Genomic DNA, 25,437 nt, shown 5'->3' on the forward strand with positions numbered 1-25,437 from the left:
CAAATGTGTTTACATTAAGGCACTCGAGAATATTATGTGATAGTATGTCTATATGTGGATGACATGCTAATAATGGGGAATAGCCAAGAGTTGATTAAGGGTACAAAGAAAATGTTGACAAAACATTTTGATATGAAAGATATGAGTATTGCTGATGTAATTCTGGGGATTAAAATCGTTAGAACTCCAGAAGCAATAGTCCTATCTTAGTATAATTATGTAGAACAGTATTGAAGAAATTTAACGCTTATAACTCTACCCCAGTAAAAACACTTATAGACGTAAATGTCCATTTGGCGAAGAATCGTGGAGAACCAGTTTCCCAACTTGAATACTCCAGAATTATTGGAAGCCTTATGTACATCACTAACTGTACTAGACCTGACATCGCTTGTGCGGTTAACAAATTAAGTCGGTTTACAAGTAACCCTAGTGATGCAAACTAGAAGGCGTTGACAAAGGTGCTTAGATATTTAAAGCACACCTCAGAATATGGACTAAATTGCACAAGGTATCCTGCAATACTTGAAGGATACTGTGATGCCAATTGGATTTCTGACACCAAGGACTCCAAATCCACCAGCGGCTATGTATTTAGCATTGGTGGAGGAGCAGTATCTTGGAGGTCATTGAAACAAACTTGCATTGCTAGATCTACTATGAAATTGGAGTTCATAGCGCTAGATAAAGCTGCAGAAGAAGCTGAATGGCTTCGCAACTTTCTAGAGGATATTCCGTGTTGGACAAGTCCAGTGCCAGCAATCTTGATACATTGCGACAGTCTGTTGGCAATTGCAAGGGCACAAAACAGTATGTACAATGGCAAGTCTTGACACATTCGTCGAAGACATAATACGGTGCGACAGTTGATCTCTAATGGAGTTATATCTGTTGATTATATTAAATCAAAGGATAACTTAGCGGATCCGCTTACAAAAACATTAAATAGAGATCAAATGTATTGTCTGTCAAGAGGAATGAGTTTAAAACCTATCAAATAAAGTTTTCATAGTGGCAACCCAACCTTGTTGATTGGAGATCCCAAGATCTTGGTTCAATGGGACAACTAAGTTATGAGAACTTGAGGAATCACTCCTCATTCCTATGACGATGAGTGAAGTTGCCTACAAAGGTAGTGAGGTTAAGTATTGTACTTTTAATGATTCCATAGCTTGCAAAAGCGGGGTAAGTAGGATACCTTTTTTACAAGGAGATCACCTATGTACGTGTGAGGACGGGCCACCTCGATGAAACACGTATGAAGCAAAGATGTGTTCCATGGCCAAAACAGACACAACCGATAAAACAAAATGGAAATGGAAGAAAGGTTATCATGTGGGTACAGTTGTTTGGGTTTACATGAACCGCCAAGAAGTTCAAGACATCAAGTTCACTTCGTGGCCTACTAAATCCGATTGTATTCCACTAGGGAAGGTTCAAAGCCAAAAGCCACCTCTCCTGATGTGATAATTTTTCGTATATACTCTCTCTTATGCATCACGAGCATTCATGCATTAATTTCATTCATGTGGGGTATTGTTGGATAATTTTGATGCTTAATGAATAAAAATTAAGCAAATTAATCAATGTGTTTGATTGGAAAAATTCGAAACGAAGAACGAAGCTTAATAAACGAATATTAAGTTCGGTGGTTCTGAATTAAACTCGAAACGAGTTCATAGAATGTTGAAAGAACTTCAAACGAGTAGTCGGAATATGTAAGGGACGGAAACCGAATGAAAAAAAAAGTTCGTGAACAGTAGCAGGCACGCGGTTGCGCGCGGAACCGCGCTTGCCTGTCGAGCGCTGCCTGGAGCGCTTGGCAGCACGCGTGCTCCTGCCGAGAGTTCTTGGCACTCGGCAGCGCTCGCGCGGGCGCTTGGGCGCGCCCCTTCGAGTTTTTCGTGTCCCTTTGAATTTTCTGGTATTTTTTCATTTTCTTGGCATTGTTTGATGATTGTGGTCAGTTACAATGGCCAATGGACACCACTATGAATGAAGATCATGTTTTTTCACATGAAAAACATTAAATGTTGATTTATTGAAAATCAAAAACACATACACATAATTTTCCAAGCATTTTGCATATTTTTCTTCTTCCTTCTTCAACAAGAGAGAGTTCATTTATTTCCTTGTGATAGAACTTGAATATTTGAGTGATCATTATTCAAGAGTTGTAGTTGTATCTTGGGAGAAGATTGTCACAAACCTTTAGCACATTGTGAGGGGTAAATTCTTCTTAAGGAAAAAGTGTTCAACACTTGCCTCTACAAAGCCATTTTTTTGTTTTCTTCTTGTTTTTCCTCTCAAATTTGAATACCACAAACAACAACTGGTTCTGTTTTTGAGGCTTTCGTTCCGTGGAGAACTCAGGAACCATCGATTGAGGGTCTAATCTTTGATCTCGTGCCCAGGGTCAGGTGTTTGCGCACAATCAGGAACAAGTTGAGGCTGAGAATGAACGAGTTATCACATTCGCATTTCTTTTATGTGGTATACCTGCATATTTTCTAATTGATACTGTCGTATCCCATTCTTTTATATCTGCATGATTTGTTAAGCGTCACCAGTTACCTTATGTATCCCTAGACGTCTTTTTGTCAATTTCTACACCGATGGGTCAGTTTGTTCTTCCAAACATCTAGTGCCATGATGTTAACTAGAGTTTGAAGGAAAATTCTTATTAGCTAATAAGATTGATTTGATATTCAAGTATTATTGGCTGAGAGTATGTGACAAGGATATTTCTAAAACCATGTTCACACTAGGTATGAAAATTACAAGTTCTTAGTGATGTTGTTTAATCCACATTGAATATATATTTTTAATTAATATGATTTAATATGTTTCACACTAGGTATGGACATTATGAGTTCTTAGTGATTTCGTTTGATCCAGATTTAATATATTTTTTAAATTAATATGATTCAATATGTTTGCTAAATTGGTCGATTTTGGTTTGATCATGTAAACACGGTACTCAATTGGATAGATAATCCCTATTATCCAGCCAGCTATCCATTAAAATACACAAACACGCACCAAATATGGTGGTTTGGGTCGACGTGGACTCATTGCATATCATTATAAAATCATAAATAAATATGACGAAAACGAAAATCTTCATTCTACTTTACAAACCACCACCAACTATATTGCAATCAATATTAAGTACGTAGGAAATTCTCAGTTAACTAGACTGAATGTTGTGGTCATATTTACTGGCAAAAAAAATTCAATAAGTCTATCATGCATGCATGGTGAACCAATTGACAAGATATATATGTTATTATATACGAGCGAATAATGCACACGCGGCACATGTGTAAAATAATGATTATTACGTATATGAATCATGATCATTAATAGATCGAGTTGATTCATAAAATTTCGTTATAGTTTTTAATTATTATTTGGATAAGTTATTTTGTTAAATATGTGATTTGTAGAGATAATATGCAGATTTTTGAATTTTTAAAGTTGATTAGTTATTTTAATTATCAGTAAATTATCGTAGGTTAATAAGTATCTAAAATTACATATATAACAACTACGATTTAGTAAAATAAGAATTATTTATTTGTTTTTTGAAATTTAAATCTAGTAAGATTTCATTTCTAACTTTTCACGTTGTATTCCAAAGGTACTCGTACTCACATTATACTAGGGCTGTAAATGAATCGAGTCGGTTCATGAACTTTTTGATCCAGTTCAATAAATATTTTATTCGCATTCGAACTCGAGCCGAACTCGAAAATATTCGAACTTTTTTCTTAGCCGAACTCGAGCAAAAACTATTTTGTTGGATAATTTAAGACCCGCTCGTGAGCCTTAATATATTTTTATTATTATATAATTATATATTAAATATATATACATTTCGAATAGCTCGCTATTAGATTCAAAGATTTCGAGCCGAACTTCAACTTCCTTAGTCGAACTCGAGCTAAAAAATTAAAAAATTTCAAGTTTCGAATCGAACTCAAATATACTTAATTCGAACCTTAAATTTTACTAATATTCGTATCGATTCAATTGGTTACACCCTTACATTATACGATTAATGTTGTTTGATTAACCAATATAACAAATATTATTTAATTATTAAAAACAAGGAATATAACTAAAGTATTTTGTTAGGATCGGGAAAGAGTTTAGAGGGGGGTGAGTAAACTCTTTTAGATATTGACGTTTTTAAAATTTTTTTACAATCGTTTTTAGGCTGCTGAAACTTTTCTCGAACGGTTATAAATATGAACCACTTGAAAAGTACGAAAAACGGTGTAGAATTTCTAATGATAGTTACAACCGGTTGGCTAGCTTGTTAATAAGAAACTGTTCAAAAGTAAGCGTTTGCAGAAAGTAAAGACAATATTTTTATGGATGTCGGATATAAAACTCCTACGTCACCCCTTCTTCCTCTTTAGAAAGGATTCCAGATTCCACTAAAACACTTTGGCTTTACAAACTGTTGCAACAGCCCACTCCAATAAGGACTTATCACATTGTCTATTTTGGAACTCTTAGTGATCACTTTACACTTTTGGATATTTAAGAACCATCGGTTCATCAGACCACTTTGTAAATCAAATACCCAAATGTTACTGATATGAAGAAACAATATGTTTTGAGTAGCATGTGATTGATCCTTGAATGATCAGATATATTTCAGATGCGTGCATGCTTGATGAGCGATGAAGTATGGAACGTTTAGTACGCTCAAAATCTTCAAGTATGGAAGTTAGTGTTGTAGAAATGCAGCGGTTGAAAAGGTTGTAAATCGTATGCAAAAGTCAGTGATATTTCTATGCATTCTTCATCTCTTCATCTATATAAGCTATCATTCCAACGGTTGGAAAATGATGTGTAACGTAAACCTGTAGCGTTGAAATAATGTGTCACTATCAGCTGCAACAACATTTAATGTTCTCAGCAAATATTTATTGTTCTCTTTGCTTGTGCAGCTTTGAATCTCGTTCCTCTAAAGAAAAGCTGCTCGATATCCTTTTTGTAGTAACTGTTAATTCCATCAGAACTTGTAGGATATTTGAAAAATCTTTCCATTCTGGGATAGTGACATAAATGAAGATCTTTATCAGGACTTGTGCAAAACATGTTTGACTTGTAGCGGTGCAAAACCATTAATGTCTTGAGCCGGTAAGATAATGTTCTTCATTGAGTGTTCAATAAATAGCTCCTTTAAATTAAGCGGTTGAGGTCTTTAAGGTAGCCGGTTGGAACTCTTCTAATGGTTGAAACTCTTCAAGCTGCTGCAAGTGGTTGAGATCCAAGCGGTTGAAGTGTTCCTGTTATACAAGATAAATTGCGGCTGTTTCCAGAAATAGTTAGGTGCTGTTTTTATTTTGTCAATCACCAAAACTTAAGGATAATAGAAATATCATAAAAATTTTCCCCTTTTTCGTGACGACAAAACCCAGCTGCAGAGCTATACAAGAAATTACATAGATCATAAAAGTGTAATAAGAAAAAGAGTGTTTCATTGAGTTAATGAAATTACAAACTTCAAACGATACAAACAGTTACATTAACCCTGTGCATTACCCCTTCTTTTCTGCTTATCTCTTTTTCTATTCTTCAAGCTGTCTTTGGTATCAAAGCTTCATCAGCTTTGACACCCTCTGCAACTCTTTTCCTGATAGCTTCTTCAGCTTTCTAAACTCCTTCTGCCTCTCTCTTTCCCCCTTTTTGATATCACCATGCATAATAAATTGCATGATTTCCGTAAGTTGAGCTCCTTGGGCATCCATCCGCTGATCAACATGTGCTTGTAATCTATACATTTGCCCTGAAAGCTCGGTGCACATGTTGATATGCGTGGAGTTGTGGCGTTCTTGTCGGAAGGAAAGACTGCAATTCATTGCGAGAAATTCCTTGGAGAGGTCATATTTCATAGTCTAAAAAGCATCCTTAAGATCAAATTGCTTCCGGTTAAGGGCAAAAATTGATTTATCCGTAAGCTCCAGGCGGTCCAAAATTAACTTTTGGCTGTCTTCCTCAACAAATTCTTCTTCTGGTTTGAAGAGGTCCGATGAAGAAGTCATTCTAGCCATGATGGAAACTAGGCGGGAAGATGACGATTTCCCAGTTGAATTTAAAGGCTGTGTTTATCGATATCAGAAGCTAGAACATCAACCGCCTTGTCATAAGCAACAGAAGAAATATGAATTGCTTCGTTGAGGACTTTTTGTGCCATAAGACCGGTCGATGGATCCTCAGGAATAAAAGAGACTATAGGCAAAGAAGCAACATTTCGGTGTCATCCTTTGGTACAGCAGATGAAGATATTAACGGTTCTAGGGGAATGCCCTGAGCGGGATCAACAACAGATTCAGACTTAGAAGGAGAAGAGGTCTCCATATGGTTTGTTCCCTGATCAAAGTCATAAAGAGATTGCACAACTTCTTCGGTAGAGATGAGAGGTCCTTCAGACAAACCGATATGCGCCGAGAGAGGAGGTACAACTGATTCAGACTCTTGAATGGGTACGCCTTCCATATGAATCTCTTGCTGAGAGTCCGGGGACCCGGTTGCATTTTGCGTTGACCGTCTCAGTGACTGGAACATCCATTGACATAATGATTTCGGCGGTTGGTAGGATGTTGTCCACATCACTGGTTACAATGTTTTCAACCGGAACCTTTGGAATAGAAGAAGTAGTGAGCATGGTAGTAAATGAAGTTGGTGGTACCTGAATGGTATAGAGATCAGCGATGTGCTCAAGGGCCAGCACTTCATCCAGATTAAGTTCGCTATCAAACTTGCCTAATTGCCACTTGTAGGCAATTGAAGTTATTGCCGCATAAGAGTGATAACCGCTGAGAATTTTAGGGCATCAATTTAAAGTTGAGCTATGAAAGATGAGTCATTCTTTGCGGTTGGACAAGTATGAACAAAACTGTTCCTATTCAGTTGAATTAGTGCTCGGAGAACACTTTCCTTCAGCTATAATTTCAGGAAGTCTCTTCGGAGTAGAGCAGTTGGAATATCAGAGGCCTCTGTCAATTCCAATATTGAAAGCTCAAGTTTTGCAACTGCTGTGATTTTGTCGGTTTGAATAAGTGATTCGAATGTTGTGAATGTTCGAAATTCAACCAACTTATCAAATATCTCCATTTCTTTTGGACAATCTCATTGACCCTTTCGCTTGTGAGCACAATGGCAGTATCCATGTTGTTTGGTTTGGTAGGGTCTTCGATTAAAACTTTCTTCCCCTTTTCTGTAGGATGAAGGAGAAAAACGCTGGGGAAAGATGATGTGATCTCCAGTTTTGCGATTTGAATTCCCTTCAGACTCCTTACTTTAAGTGCAGGAATAGGAGGATGAATCAAGGTGCAGAGAGATGCTTGATCATCTTGACTCATCTTTGGGCTTTTATAACAGTTTCTTCTTAACGACTTGGGAGATCGGTACATCATCCCAAGACTCGTCATCAGAGCTGGATTTCAAAACCAGCTTTCTCTTGGTGACCTTGAGAGTCATTGAAGTCTTCTTTTTCTTAAGAAATTCAATCCCAGTATCTGTTTTGACAGGGACAATATCCTCATCGGTTGAAAGATTTTTCTTTTTGAAATTTTCAACCGTTGGTCAGTTGAACAACTCGGTTTTTCCAACCTGAAACAAGTCCACCGGTTGGACTCATTCCTACAGCAGTAGATGACATATTTGAACTGCAAAGCCTTGAGACTGATTCTCTTTCTTTACCATGGCAACCAGTGTCTTGAACATGATGTCAGACCAGTTGACGTTAATATTTGAAGCGATAGTGGCCATGATAAAAAATTTTTCCTCGGTGATTTTATCATACACACTAGCTTTGGCGAGAATCCATTTCGCCACTATATCAGCCAACAGTCTGAATTCAATTTTCAGATCCCTCTTCTGGCAATTTGGAGAAGAAATAGGAGAGTCAGAAAGAGAGAAATTAGTCTTCCAAAGCTCAGCATTGACATTTGGAAGAGTGGCGAAGTCTGTGACGCCAGTAACTGGTAACTTGAACAAATCAGCGAACATCTTCTGGGTAATGCGAATGTTCTTTTCCTGATCAGCACAGAAGATTTCACCATTCTCCATATAAACAGAATCAAAGAACTCCTTCAAAATGGTTTCAGAATATTTCTCGCTGCAACCCAGAAATGATCTCAGGCCGAAGGTGGCTAGCATTTGAAAAATGGCTCGCATCGGTTTATCAGTCATGGCAAGCACAGAGGCGAAGTCGATAGCCATGATGTTGTGTGCAATAGAAGCAGCCATTTACATGGTGAATGAAGAAAGTTTCACTAACACAATCTGCAAAACAACCTTGACGAGAAAAAATCAAAGGATAGTAGAGTGCTAAGATGCTAAATGCTTGCAATGGGGTAAAAATGATAATGTAAATTTGATATGAGTATATCTAGTTCGGGGAAGCACATATCAGTCCACGTGGTAGACTGTCAGTGGATGGGTTTTTAAAATTTGAAAAATCTTGGATGGCGGTAAAATGAGCAATTTTAAATTTTAAAGAGAGAACCGTCACGTCATATAAGGGCAGTCAATAAGTTGAGTGACTTTACGCAATGAATTGAGGAACATGCCCAAAACAAAAAAGAAAAATGAACCGGTTTGCTTTATTGTGATTAGCAAGTATGCGGTTGAAGTCATGTAATAAATATGGGTAGTCCACTCGTCAATCGCAAAGGTTAGAAACATGTTCTTTCTGACATATTAATTTATTGACTTAACCGCTATTTCCCCCTAAATACATGCATATCACAAGGTTAAATGAACTTAGCTTTGGAGAATGAGCAGTTGGCGGTTGACAAAAGTCTTTTCGCATTCTCCTGTCAAGCTAACAGTCTTCATAATGATGGAGACCCTTCATATGGTCTGAGTTTATAAATGAGAGCAAACAGGTTAGACATTAAATCATTGAAAACTTTTGAGAGTTAAATAAAATTATATCAAAGCAAGAGATGGATAGAGCAAGCAGTTCTTCAGAGCCAGATCTAGCTGAAGAGTTCTAGCGGTCCATCGTGTCCGGCCGCAAGCTGAAGTATTAGGATAACATTCTGTAGAAAACGTTGTCCACTTGGTCCAAGCTCCAGGAACTGCAGCTCTACATGGAGATAGGTCTCCCTCGTAGAGGACTTGTTGCCACAAGGAAACTTGTGGCGTGGGAGAGGAAGTACCAGCGGCGCCTCAGCATCCCCCATGCTGCAGACATCTTCAAGGGTGAAGGCGTCTACCTCTTGATGCTCTTCAAAGAGCAAAAGGTCCTGAGAAGGATCGCCTTCTTAGACGAATTTGCGAGGACCAGCATTGGTGGGATGGGCACCTGGATGACCCTCTGGAGGGAAGCTGTAGATAGAGAAATAAAAGCCCAAACAGAATGAACTAATATTGTTCTTTCTTAGTAGGACTAAGCTGCCGAATCATCCCTTTCACCAACCACGATGGTGCAAAGTGATTTTTCCAGCATTTTAGTAGTTTGTTTCCTACTGTACTGAAGTTGTTACTAGTTTTTATCAAATGTACTACTCGCAACGCCTGATTTAATGAATAAAAGTTTATCATGTTTATTACTTGTCTCATATTTATGCTTTCTGTTTATTCTATCCAACACTTAATCCCGAAAATAAACAACATATTAATATGCAAAAGAAATCAAGAAAAACCAATTAATCCAAGAATATTTCAAAAATAATGATTCCGTCCTTTTTCTTTACAAATAGGACAGGAGCTCTCCACGGAGATGCGCTTGGCCGGATTTGCTTCTTATCCAACAAATCTTGAAGTTGTTCTTTCAACTCTGCTGGATCCATTCGATATTGTTCTTTTGAGATTGGTGTAGCATTGGGTACTAAATTAATCTCAAATTCCACTTCGTGGTCCGGGACTATGCCAGGTAGTTCTTCAGGAAAGACATCCGGAAACTCTTATACTACTGGAATCTCTTCTAGTGCAAGTGTGAGTTCTTCCTTTACCTCACTTAACATCGCTAGGTAAACTTATTCTTCACTTTTCATGGCTTTCAAAGTTTGAGACGCAGAAAGAAGAGTCTTTTGTCTTTTGTCTTACCATGAAATAAAAGTTTCTCTTGGTGTGGAGGTTAGATGGTTACCGTCTTTCCATGACAGTCTACTAAATCATGATTCTTGACTAATCAATCCATTCCAAGAATTACATCGAATTCCATCATGTTTAATTGGATTAGATTTGATTTGAAATTCTGATTTTCTATGAGAACACTAATTCTGAGTTGTCAGCCTCTTCTTGAGTGAGAGCATAGACTCGAGCATTTGGCTTGTTCTCTTTAGACTGGTTTGGAGTTGTTCCACTGACTGGACCATTCCTTGGATCTTGAAAAAGGCAATGAGCAATGTGGTGGTCCATCCTTTCACAACGGAAACAAGCTCCAGAATTCTTACGGCATTCACCTGTGTGAGTGAATCCACAAGTTTGGCACTTGACTCCCTCTTTTCTTGATGGGGAAAAAGTAGTTCCTTTGGCCGGAGCACTGGTGAATTGATTGTTTGAAAACCTAGGCTTCTTGAATTGATGGCCCGGTTGGTACTGACTTGACTGAGGACGTTTGAGTTTGTTCTCACCTTCACGCCTCTTGATGTCATTCTCAGCCCTGATGGCGACTCCCATCAATTCATCAAAATTATTGGGCTCGATAATAGCAAGTGCAGATTGAATGCGGCTGTTAAATCCATTCTTGAAGCGATGTATCTTCAAGGCCTCGTCTCCCATGATGGTTGGAGAGTAAGTTCCCAATGAGTGGAACTTGGATGAATACTCCACCACTGTCATGTTTGGTTCTTGAACCAAGCTTTCAAATTCTGACAGCTTTTGCACTCGAACTGCTGTCGGGAAGTACTGTTTTAGAAATTCTTTCAACAATGTTCTGAAACTCTTGAATCTGAGCATCAGTCTGCTCACAATACAGATTATGCTGGTGCATGAGTTGGTTATTTTGATCCTTAAGCACTTGGATCTTCTCAACCAAGTTATCATGTAACTCGATTAACTCTGCAATAGTCTCTTGGGAGCTTTCGAACTCTTCTTGAGTTTTCCTATTCCTCTCTTCTGCTTTATGCAGATAGTGAGCATAACGTTGAGCATCATCTCTTAAGCATTCTGCACTACGCTGTAATTAATCTTTGTCCAGCTCTAAGCAATAGTTATGTCCTTTGAGTTTCTCTATCTTCTTCTCTAAGCTCTTAATGTAGCTACTTTAGTCAGCCATATTCTACATCCAAAACATGAGAGTCAAGGTTCAGAAATGATCTCAAGAGTACAATCCGAGTTATAGACAATTACTGGAATGAACAGAATCAGTACAGTCTATAACATTTAATAAAAGAAAATAGCTCAAAATTTTTCGGTCTTAGACTCGAGTGAAAAATTTACTAAAAATCCTTCACATCATGAACATGAAGTGTACCAAATTAGTGCAAAAATACTGAGCCGTTTGGAAATAAAAATTCTTCAAATTTTCGAAAAGTTGGAAAATTTTACGAAAATTATGATATCACTATCTAAACGAAGGATTTTGGGGTTTGTCGGTGGTGCTAGAATGAAATATTGGTTCTAGGTTAGGTTTCTTTCGTCGAGAGCTTTCCAACGGTATATTACAATAATCAAAATTCCTCCTGGACCAAAAATTATGGACGTTCGAAGTTTGTACGAAAAACACCTTAACTTCCATACCATTTGCAAGGTCTACTGCATGCGCTTTGCTTGAATTCACATTCAACTGTAATTCTGATGCTACTGCAATCAAGTCTACTATTTTACAGCACTGTTAAAACCAGTATGCTACTTTCCAGCACTGTTAGAACCAGTCTGCTGTATTTCGGGTCTAATGACCACGTCTTCTGCATTCAGATCTACTGATTTCCATCTGCTGATTCTGGTTTCGAACTACTGGTTTTGATGCTGCTGTTTTTCGGTCTACTAGTCTTGGTCTACTGTTTTTCCCAACTGTACGTATTTACTCTGTCATTTCAGTAGTCTATTACAATAGCCTATTTTCAGAAGTCTAGTAGTTTATCAGAACTTATTTTCAGAAGTCTGTCAGAACTTACTATTTCCAGTTCTTCCTCCCCAGATTATGAAACCTGGTTAGCTCTGATACCACTTCAATGTCACGCCCTAGGGGTTGGGTTGGTCGACACCGACGTTGCTCTCAAATTTACATTCGAAAACAACAAGCCTCAGAAGTACAAAATTCAGAAACCTGTCTTTTTATTCATAATACTGAATATTTCATTGTCTGATACAAACTCAAATAACTAATGTTTTACATCGGAAATATAAAACCCAGACATAACAACATCTTAATAGATGCAATGGAAAAAAAAAACATAAATTGGAACTGAGAAATAACAGTCTTCTTAACCAGCCCCATAACTGATTTTGCTCTTCTTCTTCTAACATTTCTTCCGTGTTCTTATCTGAGATGAGTTTGGTGGGTGAGTGATATAGTTGTCACTCAATAAGCGAAGGCGGGAATACTTCCTGTAGAACCCGTAAATCAGTTTACGTATAAGCCATGCATAATTCTAGATTTCTAAATTTAATTGACTTCATTGCATAATTATTTTAAATGCATTTCTTTGAAGTTAATTATTTTATTATTTCAGTTCAGTAGTTTGATTTTTAGCATTTCAGTTATTTCAGTGAGGCCGGACTGGAGTTGGAGTTTTGAGATAGAATTTAAGATCCAGAAAATATTTCCAGAAGTTAATTTAGCTAGCAAGTAAGTTCATTTAAGTTAGAAAGGGAGGTTTGAGGATTTAATTTAATTATTTGAAGTGATTAAGAAATAAGCTCATTTAAGTTGCATAATTAAGGGGTTAGCTCACCAAATTAATTAAAAGATTAGTAAAGTTTTTAAGGGTTATTAATTCACTAGATAATTATTTTTCTCTTCCTTTTATTTAGTGAATTTCGGCCACCCCCTTAGACTATTAAACAATTCATTTGCCTTGCCACCTTTGACCCTTTCTTGTATTTAATTAGGAAGATAATTCTTTGATCTTTCTAGCACCATTTAATGATCTAATTAGCATTATCCTATCCTAGTCTAGCATGTAAAAATCGGCCACTACCTCTAGAAACATCCACCAACTCATTTGATATCAAACTAGAATTCAAAATTTAAAATGAGAAGACTTGGTCTTGGATCTTCCTTATATCTTGCACCCACTTCCCTCACCCTCCTAACCATCTTTTCCCCCCTCTCCTTTTCGAAAATTCAGAGTGAATTCAGACTTATTTTCAGAGGTAAAAATCGTGAGGTACATAGCCAAAAAGAAGAGAGAAAAATCGAGAGCAAGGTAAGGTAGAAAAGGAAGCCACTCCGTCTCCTCCGCGCCGTCTTGTCTCTTCTTTTCGTTTTCATTTCAAACGATAACCAGGCATGTCTAGATTCTTTCAAACCTCAATCAAGTCATATTATTATTTATTTTTCAGTACATGATCATGTTTATTCAACCAGAAACCGAGATACATGTCAAAACATTTTGAAACAACACATGCAGAATTTTTGATATTCCTTGGCAAGCTTCACGTTTTTCTTGGTTTGTGAGTTTCAGGTGATTGGTTCGACTCCAGGCTCCCAAGGCGACTTATATACATGTAATAGGATGCATTAGGACCACATTTGTCCATCGGTTTCAGCCCATGCTCGCTGGAAAGCAAGAAATGACAGCAACACCATTTGTGTCCCTTTTGGAGTTCGAAAATTCAGTTTGGTTGTCAAGGAGGAAGGATCTGATCTTGGCTGCCCCAAGGGCCTATAGCCATGGTTGGATCACTTCCCTAGCATGTCTAAGACGTGACTAAGTCGCCCTTTTTGGTGGCTTGGTCCATGCCTCATCGGTTTTTAAATAATCAACAAGAACAACCCCTATATCCCTTCGGCCCCTTCCATTTTTCAACATATGGTTTCGTTTCTTTTGTTGCGTGGTATGGATCTTGGTTGGCCTATGGACCTTAGCCACGGTTTATATCATGCTCCTATATGTCTAGATCGTGCCATGGTCAATCAAATGGCCACTGGAACGACGCAAGACATCGATCTAAGCAAAACACTACACACGCATGCACGTTGGTTCTCGGTTGGAGTTTCGGTTGAGTTTTGGTGTGACGCGGATTGTGGCTGGCCTAGGACCCTTAGCCATGGTTCAAATCACTCCTTGGGATGTTGGTAAGATTCTCTGGTCGGTGGTTCACGCCCCAATGGCCGGTAGTCTCGAAAACAACACAAGTTACACGATTGTACAGTTGCTGGAAAATTACAGCAAGTTGCTGTGTCGGTTCGGTGGCTTGTTCGAGTTATTGGTTGGCTTTTAGCCCATGGCCTTGGACTGGACAGTGCCTCATTGAGTTAGGAAGGTCATGTTTTTGACCGTTTGTCATTCGGATCATTTTTGAGGTCGTACGAGAATTTACGGTGCGATGTGTCAAATTGACTCTCGAAAGAGCGTTTCATGTTTTGGCCTCCATTCCACCTAGATTTCGACCCTATCATTTTAGGAGCATTATTTTATGTTTTTCAGCGTATTTTAATCATGACTATACGTCGGTTCGGTGTCGGTTCAGGTTGGCTCGGAGTCATGATTAAATGCGAAGTCATTAGGCGTCATAGTCGCATCTTTTGAACGTAAATTGCATAGTTGGTCAAGTTTAAGCTATTGCATATTTTTCATGGCACAGTTAGCTTGCAGCGAGCCGGGGACGATCCAATCCAATCCAGTTGGTAAAATTACAGGATTTTTCATTACATCAGTTAATTATATTACGTGCATGAAAACAGAAAATGATTATTTTTGAGATTTATGCGATATGGCTTGTGGTTCATTCACTATGTGGGAGTGTTATTTTATACGGTCGCCAGTGACCGATCAGTTCAGTATGGTACCACCCGGTCGCCAGTGATCGGCCAGCTCAGTTCAGTTTCAGCCTCCCCGGTAGCCAGTTACCGATCAGTTCAGCTTAGTGCAGGGGCCACAGGCGTAAAACATAATCTCAACAGAAAATTTTATCAGTTATTTCAGTACAGGCTCCAAGGAGCAAACATTTTTTTTTACTGTGATTATCAGTTCAGTTATGCACGTATTATAATTGCTCAGTACAGATTATTTTCAGCATGCCTCAGGACAGGATATGTTAACTCATGCATATTTTAATTCAGATTTTTACTCGTTATCTGCGATATATGCATGCTGAGTCTTTAGGCTCACTAGACTTGATTGTTGTAGGTACTGATGAGGCCAGGGCCGAGGGCGGGGACCAGTGAGCCAGCTTGGGTCGGCAGTAGTGGCACCCGAGGACCTCAGTGCAGCAGTTGTTATTTTATTCCGCAAACATTTTATCAGTCGTTGGATATTTTTAAATTGTGATTTTTGGTAAACTTTATTTTCTTCCACTGCGATATTTTAAACATTGAACTTGATTCACCAGTGATTTTATGAATAAGGCCATTTAAGTTCTTTTAAAAAGAAAAATTTTAATTTTTCCGCAAATTTTCAAGCAAGAAGTTTTAGGGCACTTTACACTTCCAGTTTACAAAACCATTTTCAACATAAACAATAATACAAATAATATACAGAACTCTTATTTTCAGAACAGGAATCGGTATTCAGAAATAACAGGTTTCAGAACAGAAATCAGAACTTAAAATTTAGCAAGCAAGCACTGAGCACGTTTGTGAATTTCATGGCTAAACTGATATCAGTCCCCTATATGTTCTCTCATCTAAGGGGTGAGGCCAATAATCAGTAATCAGGAATGTTTCAGAATCTATATTCCTACCATGAGTTCACTAGGTTTCAGTGCTTCACAAATCAGAGATTAGAAATAAAAAATACAAATACTTCGCTTCAAAACAGAAATTATCAAACTGGTTTCAAGATATTTATACATAAGCCCACTTACCGTATTTTTCTTAGAAAATTTCGGTTGAAGTCTGGAATCTGCTTACTCTCGCTTCTGGATTTTTACAGCTCGAAAAAGGCACTCTCTTAGCTCGAATTTCAAGTGATAAATCAAGATTTGTTGTAACACCCATTCGGAGATTTGAGGGTATTATTTATAGGCAAAATTCTGACTATTAGCCTCTCAATTAATGGCCATAATCTACCATTATGTGCTATTAACAACCTTTATTTAATGTTAAGTACTTCAGTTACAAGTCATAAGCAGAATCAGTAGCTGTCTGCTGGAATCTCGCGCTACTGAACTCTTCTGCTGCTGGATCCTGTCTGCTGAAAAAATACCAGCTTCTGAAATATTAATTGCTGCTGAAATTGTTAGCTTATACTGAATTTTTTGCATTGCTGCTACATATTGCTAGCTGCTGCAAAATGCTAGCTACTGCTGGAAATTCAGGTTCTCACGCTCGCCCCAACGGCTCAGCCTAAGGTGAAGAAGAACCATGGACTTCTCATGGCTGCAAAATATCCAAATCAGTAGCTCTTTACGGAAATTGCAAAAATATGTATCTTGATGCTTTTCACCCGACTACCTTGCACATCGTCGATATGTGATCTTCCGGCCGTCACTTATGGTTGTTAAGCAGCCCATTGCTTCTTTTTCTTGAATCTCATTCACTTATTATTATTTTTTAATAATCATCCATCATTTCTTGACTCATTACAATATTAATCTACACAATTTTATTGTTACTAATTCGTACCTCATTGTAAATTTGTAATTGTTTCACCCAAGACTTTAAATATTTTCCGATGTAGTTGGATATATAAATCACTTAACTTTCAACCAATACCTCCACACTATGATGTCCTTTCAAGATAGCAAATGCATCAAATAGACGAGTTGGGTGGGCAATTTCTCAACCCGTTCAAATGATGGACCGTCTTACTGGCCATTTTATAATTCTAATCATAAGTAGAGATGACAATGGTCGGGTCTAAACCAGGCACGGGTTTAAATCCGTCTCGGCGGGACGGGTTTAAACCCAATCAAGCAGTCCTGAGATTCGATGGATCTGTCCTGTCGCTATATTCATATATAAATAAAAATATAATTATACATATACATGTACATATCTATTATCAAGAATTTGTTGTAGTGCAATAATTGTCTCAACTTTGTATTTAAATCGATACGTGGCTATCGAGCGGTTTTAAGATTTAAAATATTAGAATTGCACAATAATCATCAGCTATAATTTTTATTTATTGAATAATGCATATATTAATCCCTAATTTTAGCTTATAATATTTTAAGATTGAAATAATTTTATTTTATAATGATGTGTGTAACATAAAAATATATAATTAAAATTTTTATTTTGTTATGAGTTGAATATGAATTAATAGATTTAACTTGTGATATATTTTTTCATAAATACTATTAATATGAAGTTGGAAAGTAAATTTTTATTATTTATTAATTTTTAAAACTTTTTTATTATATAACGACTAAAATTAAAAAAAAATTAATTTTAAGTGGGTCTAACCTAGATTGGACCGACCGAGTTTCGGGTCTAGAGCTAGACAAGTCTAAAGTGAGGTGGGACGAGTTTCAGTTTTGGCTAAAACGATCTGAAACCTTTCTCATTGTCATATCAAAGCATAAGTAAAAAATTGGAGGTGTTTTTTTTTTTTTAAAAAAAAAACTATTTATTATACAATAATTATTGACTTTTCAGTCATAATAAATTGAAGTTTAAAAAATTTAAAAAATTTTTAAATTGTTGATTGTATATATTTAAATCTTCTTAAACCCATTAATTTCCCTACCAACTCAACATGTTTCATCAATCTTTCTTTGCTAAAAAGAAGTTTAAGTTTGGACAAGCACTTATAAAATCTTATGAAAGAGAGTTGATTTTATAATCGGTGATGTTGGCTGATTTGAATGTGATATTTGAGTTTATTATTTCTTGCTTATCCAGATTCAGGGTAATGTTAAAAGTGCAATTTCACAGACACAAACAATTTTTTATACTTGCTTTAATTTAATTCTACATTATTCTTGATCTATATGGTTTCTCCTTGATTCTTGTCCAGTTAATTCATTTATTCTGAAAAGAAACAGATTTTAAATTAAAATGCTGGTTTTTTTAACATTAAAGTTATGTGCTATAGAATGAACCAAACAGTAAAAGGACCAAAGTGTCAAGATCAGTGGTTGAAAATGTTGGCTCAAAAGAAAGAGGAGAAACAAATTCAGGGACAAGTATCAAGCCAGTTGATGAGACGAGCAAGTGTGAACCGCCTAAAGATTACATTCATGTGAGAGCAAGAAGGGGTCTAATTTAGTTTGAATATCAAACTTGACCAGTTTTTTTTTTTTTTTTTTTTTAACACTGCTACTTACTTGTTGTCGCTACAAAATAACGATTAGTCATATCTTTGTAAATATTTAGCTTATGTAGTTCGAGGTAATTATCGTGGGGAATGTGCTAAGAACAATGTGGAACATTATATTGGCCTTGTAATTTTAGTAAGTAAATTTACCTATATCCAGAATGATTATAGGAAAATGCAGAGGTGGACTCTTTTCAAAACTGCTCCGTTTTGATAAATGATTCAAGTTCTTGAATTATAATAGACTTCAGAGGTTCAAGACTTTTCAACTACACACTTTGATCTCGTTTTGGTAATATTTGAAAGGTATGTTACGGTTGGCAACATACGAGGTGAAATTATCATTTTTATTTTAAATTGAAAATTCTATGGTTCGATGAATTACTTGTGATTTGTTGATGATTGTTGTCTTGAGATGATCTTATTCTGATATCGAGATGATATTATTGATTTGCATCATTACATTGCATACTGAGCCACATTCGATTTCAGATTTGATATGGCGGAGGTCGCCTTGAATTGTTGGATGTATGGGGCTACAGTTGAGTTGACATAGTGTATGCGGAGGTCGCTGCTATGGCCTGAGCACTCTCTATAGGCGCACCATAGTCCTAGGATTGTAGAATACAACACCCACCCCGAGCGGTTGAGTCGGTGGATGTTGCTGGGGGATTATCTTCCCTTGGGTACCCTATGACCAGATGATTCACTTGATCTTGAGATATATTGATAGCCCACAGCTTATGATCATGCATTGCATTGTATTGCACATTTATGAATTTCATATGATGTATTTAAAATTTTAATTCTCATATGTTATTGATTGTATCATATTGTGTTTATACTCACTGGCACGTCGGCTACCTCTTGTTTTCATGTGCTTGACGGTAGGTAAGGCGATGCTTGGGATGCCAAGTCCAGTTCCAGGCGAGGAGATGCGAGTTAAAGTGGGATTCTCGGGTCTTAGAAGCTATTTTATGATGTTTGGATTATTTTGGCACTAGTTATTTTGGCATGTTAAAACTTATATTGTAAACATTTGAAAACTTTAAATTATTGTGATGATGTTTATGTCAGTGTGTGAACCATGGATTATATGTTTTATTCAATTATTTTGTTTGTTACAAATATAATTATTAGTATTAGATTTCGGACCCGGGGCCCCACAATACCCATGCAAGCTCCATAGATAAAGTCATTGAATATACAATAAGTACCATCATTAGGTCTGCCTCTCAACATAATATCATGAAACTTATTAAGAAACTTAATATATATTCTAAAATGGTTCAATCGATTTAGCTCCATAAAATAAATATAAAGATGGCTCGAGCTTGACACTAACATATGTAATGTAAACACCATGTTTTATTGGTAAGGGCATGTATATAGATAGTTGATTATTTGTGATGCATTGAACAACCCTCTATCGTACTTTCCAAGTGATTATCACATGTCGAATAGAATAGTCCGCAGTTATTATTGTACATCATTAATCCTTTGACCCCGGACAACGTGGAAGCTCTTCGTACTAGCATGTACTTTTATCCATTTACCGACTCCATTGAGAGTCATCACGTGGTAAGGTTTGTGTAGTTTTGAAATACATAAGAGTCAATGCATTGTAGTCGGGGATTCACCGCTAACTTACATGCAAAGATATCTTATGTGAGCTGATTAGTTAATAGTGCAAGGAATATCTAGCTAGAGTAAAATATGTGCATTTGGAAAGGTGTTTCCTTAGTTACACATATCATGTCACTATTATTACTCAAAGATACATCACATCGTTATCGAATTCATTTACAACTCTCGATATACCAATTGTTGCATATTCGATCGGGATATATGAGTTGAACAGATCGTACTATACGCTAACTATAATTTAAGGTTATTTTATACACTATAGTAATACCTAGGGGATCATAGGCTATGATACTTGGCACTTTTACCATGATTTGATGGGTGTAACAAGAATTGAGTTATGACGTTATTGATCAAATGGTTGATGAAAAGAATGAGGCCAATCAGGGTGAACCAAATAACGGTAAATGTTGTTCTAAATCATATGAAGTTGTGAACTCACGGCTAGCTGTATCCACGAACCATTTAAGGTCACACATATATTGGATTCTGTGTTCCGTTGAGATAGTCGAATTCAAGAAGTTGAATTTGGTGACTGTAGTTTGATAGAGATTAAACAGATTGCTTATGTAGAGGCCTGTATTTCGTATTTGAAAATTTGCGTAATAATTAAAAATTTTCCTTTAAAAGTAAATAACTTGCCTCATTCATAAAATAAACTGAATAAAAGTTTTAATGTTTAATGTAACAGCGGAATAAAAGTTTAAATGTCAAAATAGCAGCGGAAGTAAATATCTGTTTCAAAACAACAACTTAAAATAATTCATCGTGATAAAATGAGTTTGAACATAAAAATAATAAATGATAAAAGTGAGGCCTTCGGGTTCCTACTACTGCCAACCCAAGCTAGCTCACTGGTCCCCGCCCTCGGTCCCGACCTCATCAGTACCTACAACAATCAAATCTAGTGAGTCTAAAGACTCAGCATGCATATATCGTGAATAACAAGTAAAATATATCATAAAATTTCATGCCATGGAAAGATATCATATTGTAAAGCGTAACGTAAAAATCGTGTCTTGAATAATTATAAATACGTGCATAACTTAAAAATCGTACGTAAAATGTTTGCTCAATAGAGCACTGTTATAAAATAGCATATCATAATTTTCTGTTGAGATTATGTTCTACGCAAGTGGCCCATAACATGAATTGAATCGTCTGATCAGACTAAACCACAGTATACTGGGCGGTAGAGATCATCACAGCCCTTGGACTGGATATCCATACCCATACATGAACATGAACCGGTCAGTAGCCACCGGATGAAGTAATAATCCCATAAGCTGCAATCACATGAGTGTGAAGTGGCCACAAGACATATCGCATAAATCTCAAAAATAAACTTTTATAATTTATGCACGTAATATAATTATTATCCTGTTTTATTTTACCAATTGAGTTGGATCGTTCCTAGGCTCGCTGCAACCTAATTCTAACATGAGGAACATGAAAGTAAACTTAACTTGACCAACACTTCAAAATCGAACTAAAAACGAGACTATTACGCCCAACGAACTTAGTATCTAACCATGACTCCTACCTACCCGAACCATCATTTAGTCATGATTAAAAAACACCTAAAATGATGAAAAATAAATATAAAGGGCTGTAATATACGAAAATTGTGCATGGAGGCCAAAATCATGAAACGCTCTTTCGAGAGTCACTTTGGCACATCGCACCGTAAATTCTCGTACGACCTCTGAACTTGACCAAATCATGAACCGCCAAAAACATGACCTTTATAACTCAATGAGGTACTGTCCAGTCTAAGGCCATAGGCTAAAAGCCAACCAAGTACTCGTACGTGACCTCTGAACCGAACTTACAGCTGCTGTCAAAACAAATACAACAGCAGCTGTTGCGCTTCTTTGCTTTGTTTTCGAGACTATCGGCCATTGGGGCTTGAACCACCGACCAGAGCCTCTTACCAACATCCTAAGGTATGGTTTGAACCATGGCTAAGGGCCCTAAGCCAACCACAATCCAAGCCAACACCTGAAACAACTCACAAGCTTCACCCGAGAACACACCTCACACGCGTGGGGTGTCTTGCTTGTTCTTGCTGTCAAATGAAGGATCCAATGGTTATGAGGTTAACCATGGTCCCTGCTAGACATGCTAAGGCATTGCATGAGTCATGGCTAAGGGCTAGAAGCCAACCACAACCAACCTAACACCATAAATTCGAAACCCAACTCACACAACCAAAACCAGAAAAATGGAAGACCGATGGGGCGCTGTTCTTGTTTGTTTTAAAAACCGATAGGGACTTGAACCAAGCCATGAAAGGTCATCTTGGTCACGTCCTAGACATGCCAAAGAGGGGTTACAACCATGGTTACAGGCCCAAAAGCCAACCAAGATTCGAACCTCACCTTAGACAATCCAAACAAGAAAATCGAGACTCAAAATGGCATCAATGACAAGTTGCTGTCAAATGTGTGTTTTTGTAGCGAATGAACTCGAACCAATAGACCAATCTAGTCCTAACACACCCTATAACAATCCTAGGTGCAGCCTTGAGCCCCTGGAAATCGAGCCAACCCTGAAACCACAAAAACATCAAAACCTTGAGGTGCACAATTGAAGAGCCGAAAAATTCTGTACAATGTTTCGAAAGTTGCTTGACAAAATTTCGGTTTTGCTGCATGAATTATGAACATAATGTGGTTTAAAAGTATGTATATGACTTGATTGAAGAGCAAAAGATAATATAAACATGCTTCAGATTTGTTTGAAACGAAAACAAATCAATACGACGACGTGGTGCGGCGGAGACGGAGTTCTCTTTTCTAGCTTGTTTTTCTCTCTTATTTTTCCTCTAGCCTCTCACGATTTTTCTTGCTGAAAGAGACTGAAATTTCGAGAATATGGAGTGGAGGACAAGGCTAGGAAAATAAATGGGAAGGTTGCAAGATAATTGGAGATTAAATGGCAAGATCAATCTTTCTATCCTAGAATTTGTTAGATAAGGGAATGGTTTGATATCATAGGATTTTGAGAGATAACTGAGGGGGTGATGGCCGAAATCTAGTCTAGGTACAAGGTAGAAAATTGCTTAGTTGTTTAATTGTTGGTGATTAAAAGGTGGGAGAAATTATCTACAAAGAAAATATCAAGGAAATGAATCACATGGTGAGTTGTCAATCAATATTAAATCTTATCAAGAGGTGGCCGAATTCTTGCTTCAAAAATGGGTAGGAAAATTGCTTAATTAATAATTATTGAGGATTTAAAATGAGAGAATTATTCTACCATGAAGGGATAAGGAAAGATATAAAAAATGGAGAGTTGCCAACTATTTTTAAATCTAACAAGGGATGGCCGATTTTATGCTTATTAAAATGGGGTGGAAAATGTTGCTAAATCTTGTATTTTAAATCTTTAAAGTTTTATCTACCCATTAAGTATTTTAGTGAATAAATAATTTAATTTAGGATAGTAATTATCTTGCATGCATGGCTAATGTTTAAATTAAATTTACTAACATGTTAAGTTAAATTTTTTTAAATAAAATATGCGTAGATTAACTTATCTCAATTGGTCATATATTTTAATTTAGGCTTTTAATTATATTACTGGACATAAAAGAATTTATTTACTATTTATCTATAATTAAATTAAATAATCCTTTAAACATTCTTTTACATTAAAAATAAATTATTCTTTATCTTAAATTAAGTATAGGATTATTTTCTCATTATTAAAATTTATCTCATTACTCCAACTCCAGTCCGGCCTCGCTTATTTAACTAAAAAGATAAAACTATACTCATGCGATTTAAAATAAATAATCAAGACCCAATAACTTTAAATGCCCTAAAAATAAAGCAATCATTTTTTTATTTAAATACTAGAAATTATGCATGGCTTATACGTAGTCTGATTTAGCGGGTTCTACAGCTTATAAAAGAGTTTATAAATGGATTCTATTATTGGACGTTAGCTTAACTGCTAATTAAGTGAAGAGAGTGGAACTGCCTATTTTACCGAAGAAGTTCACAAAATTGATAGCTGCCAAAATGGGTAAGTTGAAATTTTCGGCCTTCCAAATTTTTATTTTTCATTTGTGAACGAGATTTGTACCCTCGATACATTGGCGTTGTCGATAGTCGATCGAGTTATAATAAGTTCACAATTATTTATTTAATAAATTTAGAATATACTAATTAAATAATAAATTAGCAGTAGTGACAACTAAATATAAGATTCTCATAGAATATTCTAGAAAAGTTTAGAATTAATTGATTAAGTAATTAAATAACGATTATTTAATTATACTATGTCATGTATAGTCAAAAACTGATAATTATTTAATTAATCATAATATTATCAAAAGTTGAAAATACAGCATGAGATCGTGACTCGTCCATCGATTAAATGTTAGGATCGGAGAATCCTAACACAACTCTAACTAGTAGAACTTCTAGTTAGATCAAAAAACCTAGTAGAGTTTTGACAAATGAAATGTATAAGTTAGAATACTAATAGGATTTTAGCTCAAGAGTATTAAAAAGATTCTAAGTCAAGAGTCCTACTATGATTCTCAGACAATCTATGAAATCTATAAGTATAACATTGAATATCATATTTTATATGCTATAATTTTCTTCTCCCTCACTTAACAAAAATGGACAATCCCTTTCTTGGAAGCCCACGACCGTGACTCCACATCACCGTCCTGTGATTTTGAATTCCGTCGATCTAATCTCAACGCAAATTTCATGTGGATTTATAGTGCAATCTGCACGAAGAACATAGTCTCTGATCATGAAGATGATTGAAGAGGTTGAAGAAAGTTCATAGAGATTTACAGGAAGAGCTATTACTGTCTAAATACCGGGGTAGTTGGAGTCGATGTCAAATACGCAAAGGTAAATTAAACTAAATCATATGACAGTCAAAAATAATTTGAACGTCAAAACAAAAATTTTAAAACTTCTGCTACGTCTTGAGTACGAGAAAACGGTATGCCAACGGCTAATGCTAGAAACTTTAATTTATTTGTTCGTTTAATTTTTCTAAAAACGAAAATATTCATGTATTATACTACATACATTGCATGTGCTTGGTTACTAGTATATCATTAAAAGTTATCTCTAAATAATGTAGAAAGATGAATAAAATGGCTCATTCTATATTACAAATTATCAATAAATATATTTATTTATTGGAATTTTATTACTATGTAAGGAATTGCCATGATCATGTATCAAGATTACATATTATGGATAAAAGAAAATCCAATAGTCAACTTCTTACATAAATGTCAATAATGAACTTTATGCGTATAATTTGCCAAAAAAGCACTGAAAATATTCAAATAATCCACAACTAAATCAACCTTTCCATTCACCACCTACCATGCACTCTATATATATACACATCAATGTGACAACAAAACACCACACAACCAAAAAGCAAGAAACCAAAAAATATA

General features: G+C 36.3%; 1 protein-coding gene across 1 annotated transcript in view; it reads left to right on the forward strand.

Annotated features, from left to right (window-relative positions):
• LOC142538527 (transcription factor bHLH79-like) overlaps nt 1-18,299 on the forward strand; it is a 40,925-nt gene extending 22,626 nt beyond the window's left edge. The window contains exon 2 of the mRNA XM_075643842.1: nt 18,126-18,299. Coding sequence (XP_075499957.1) covers nt 18,126-18,299 — 174 coding nt within the window. The remainder of the gene's footprint in view (nt 1-18,125) is intronic.
• The last annotated feature ends 7,138 nt before the right edge of the window (nt 18,300-25,437 follow it).

The sequence above is a fragment of the Primulina tabacum genome, chromosome 3 (genome assembly GCF_025594145.1).
Source record: "Primulina tabacum isolate GXHZ01 chromosome 3, ASM2559414v2, whole genome shotgun sequence".
NCBI classification, from domain to species: domain Eukaryota; kingdom Viridiplantae; phylum Streptophyta; class Magnoliopsida; order Lamiales; family Gesneriaceae; genus Primulina; species Primulina tabacum.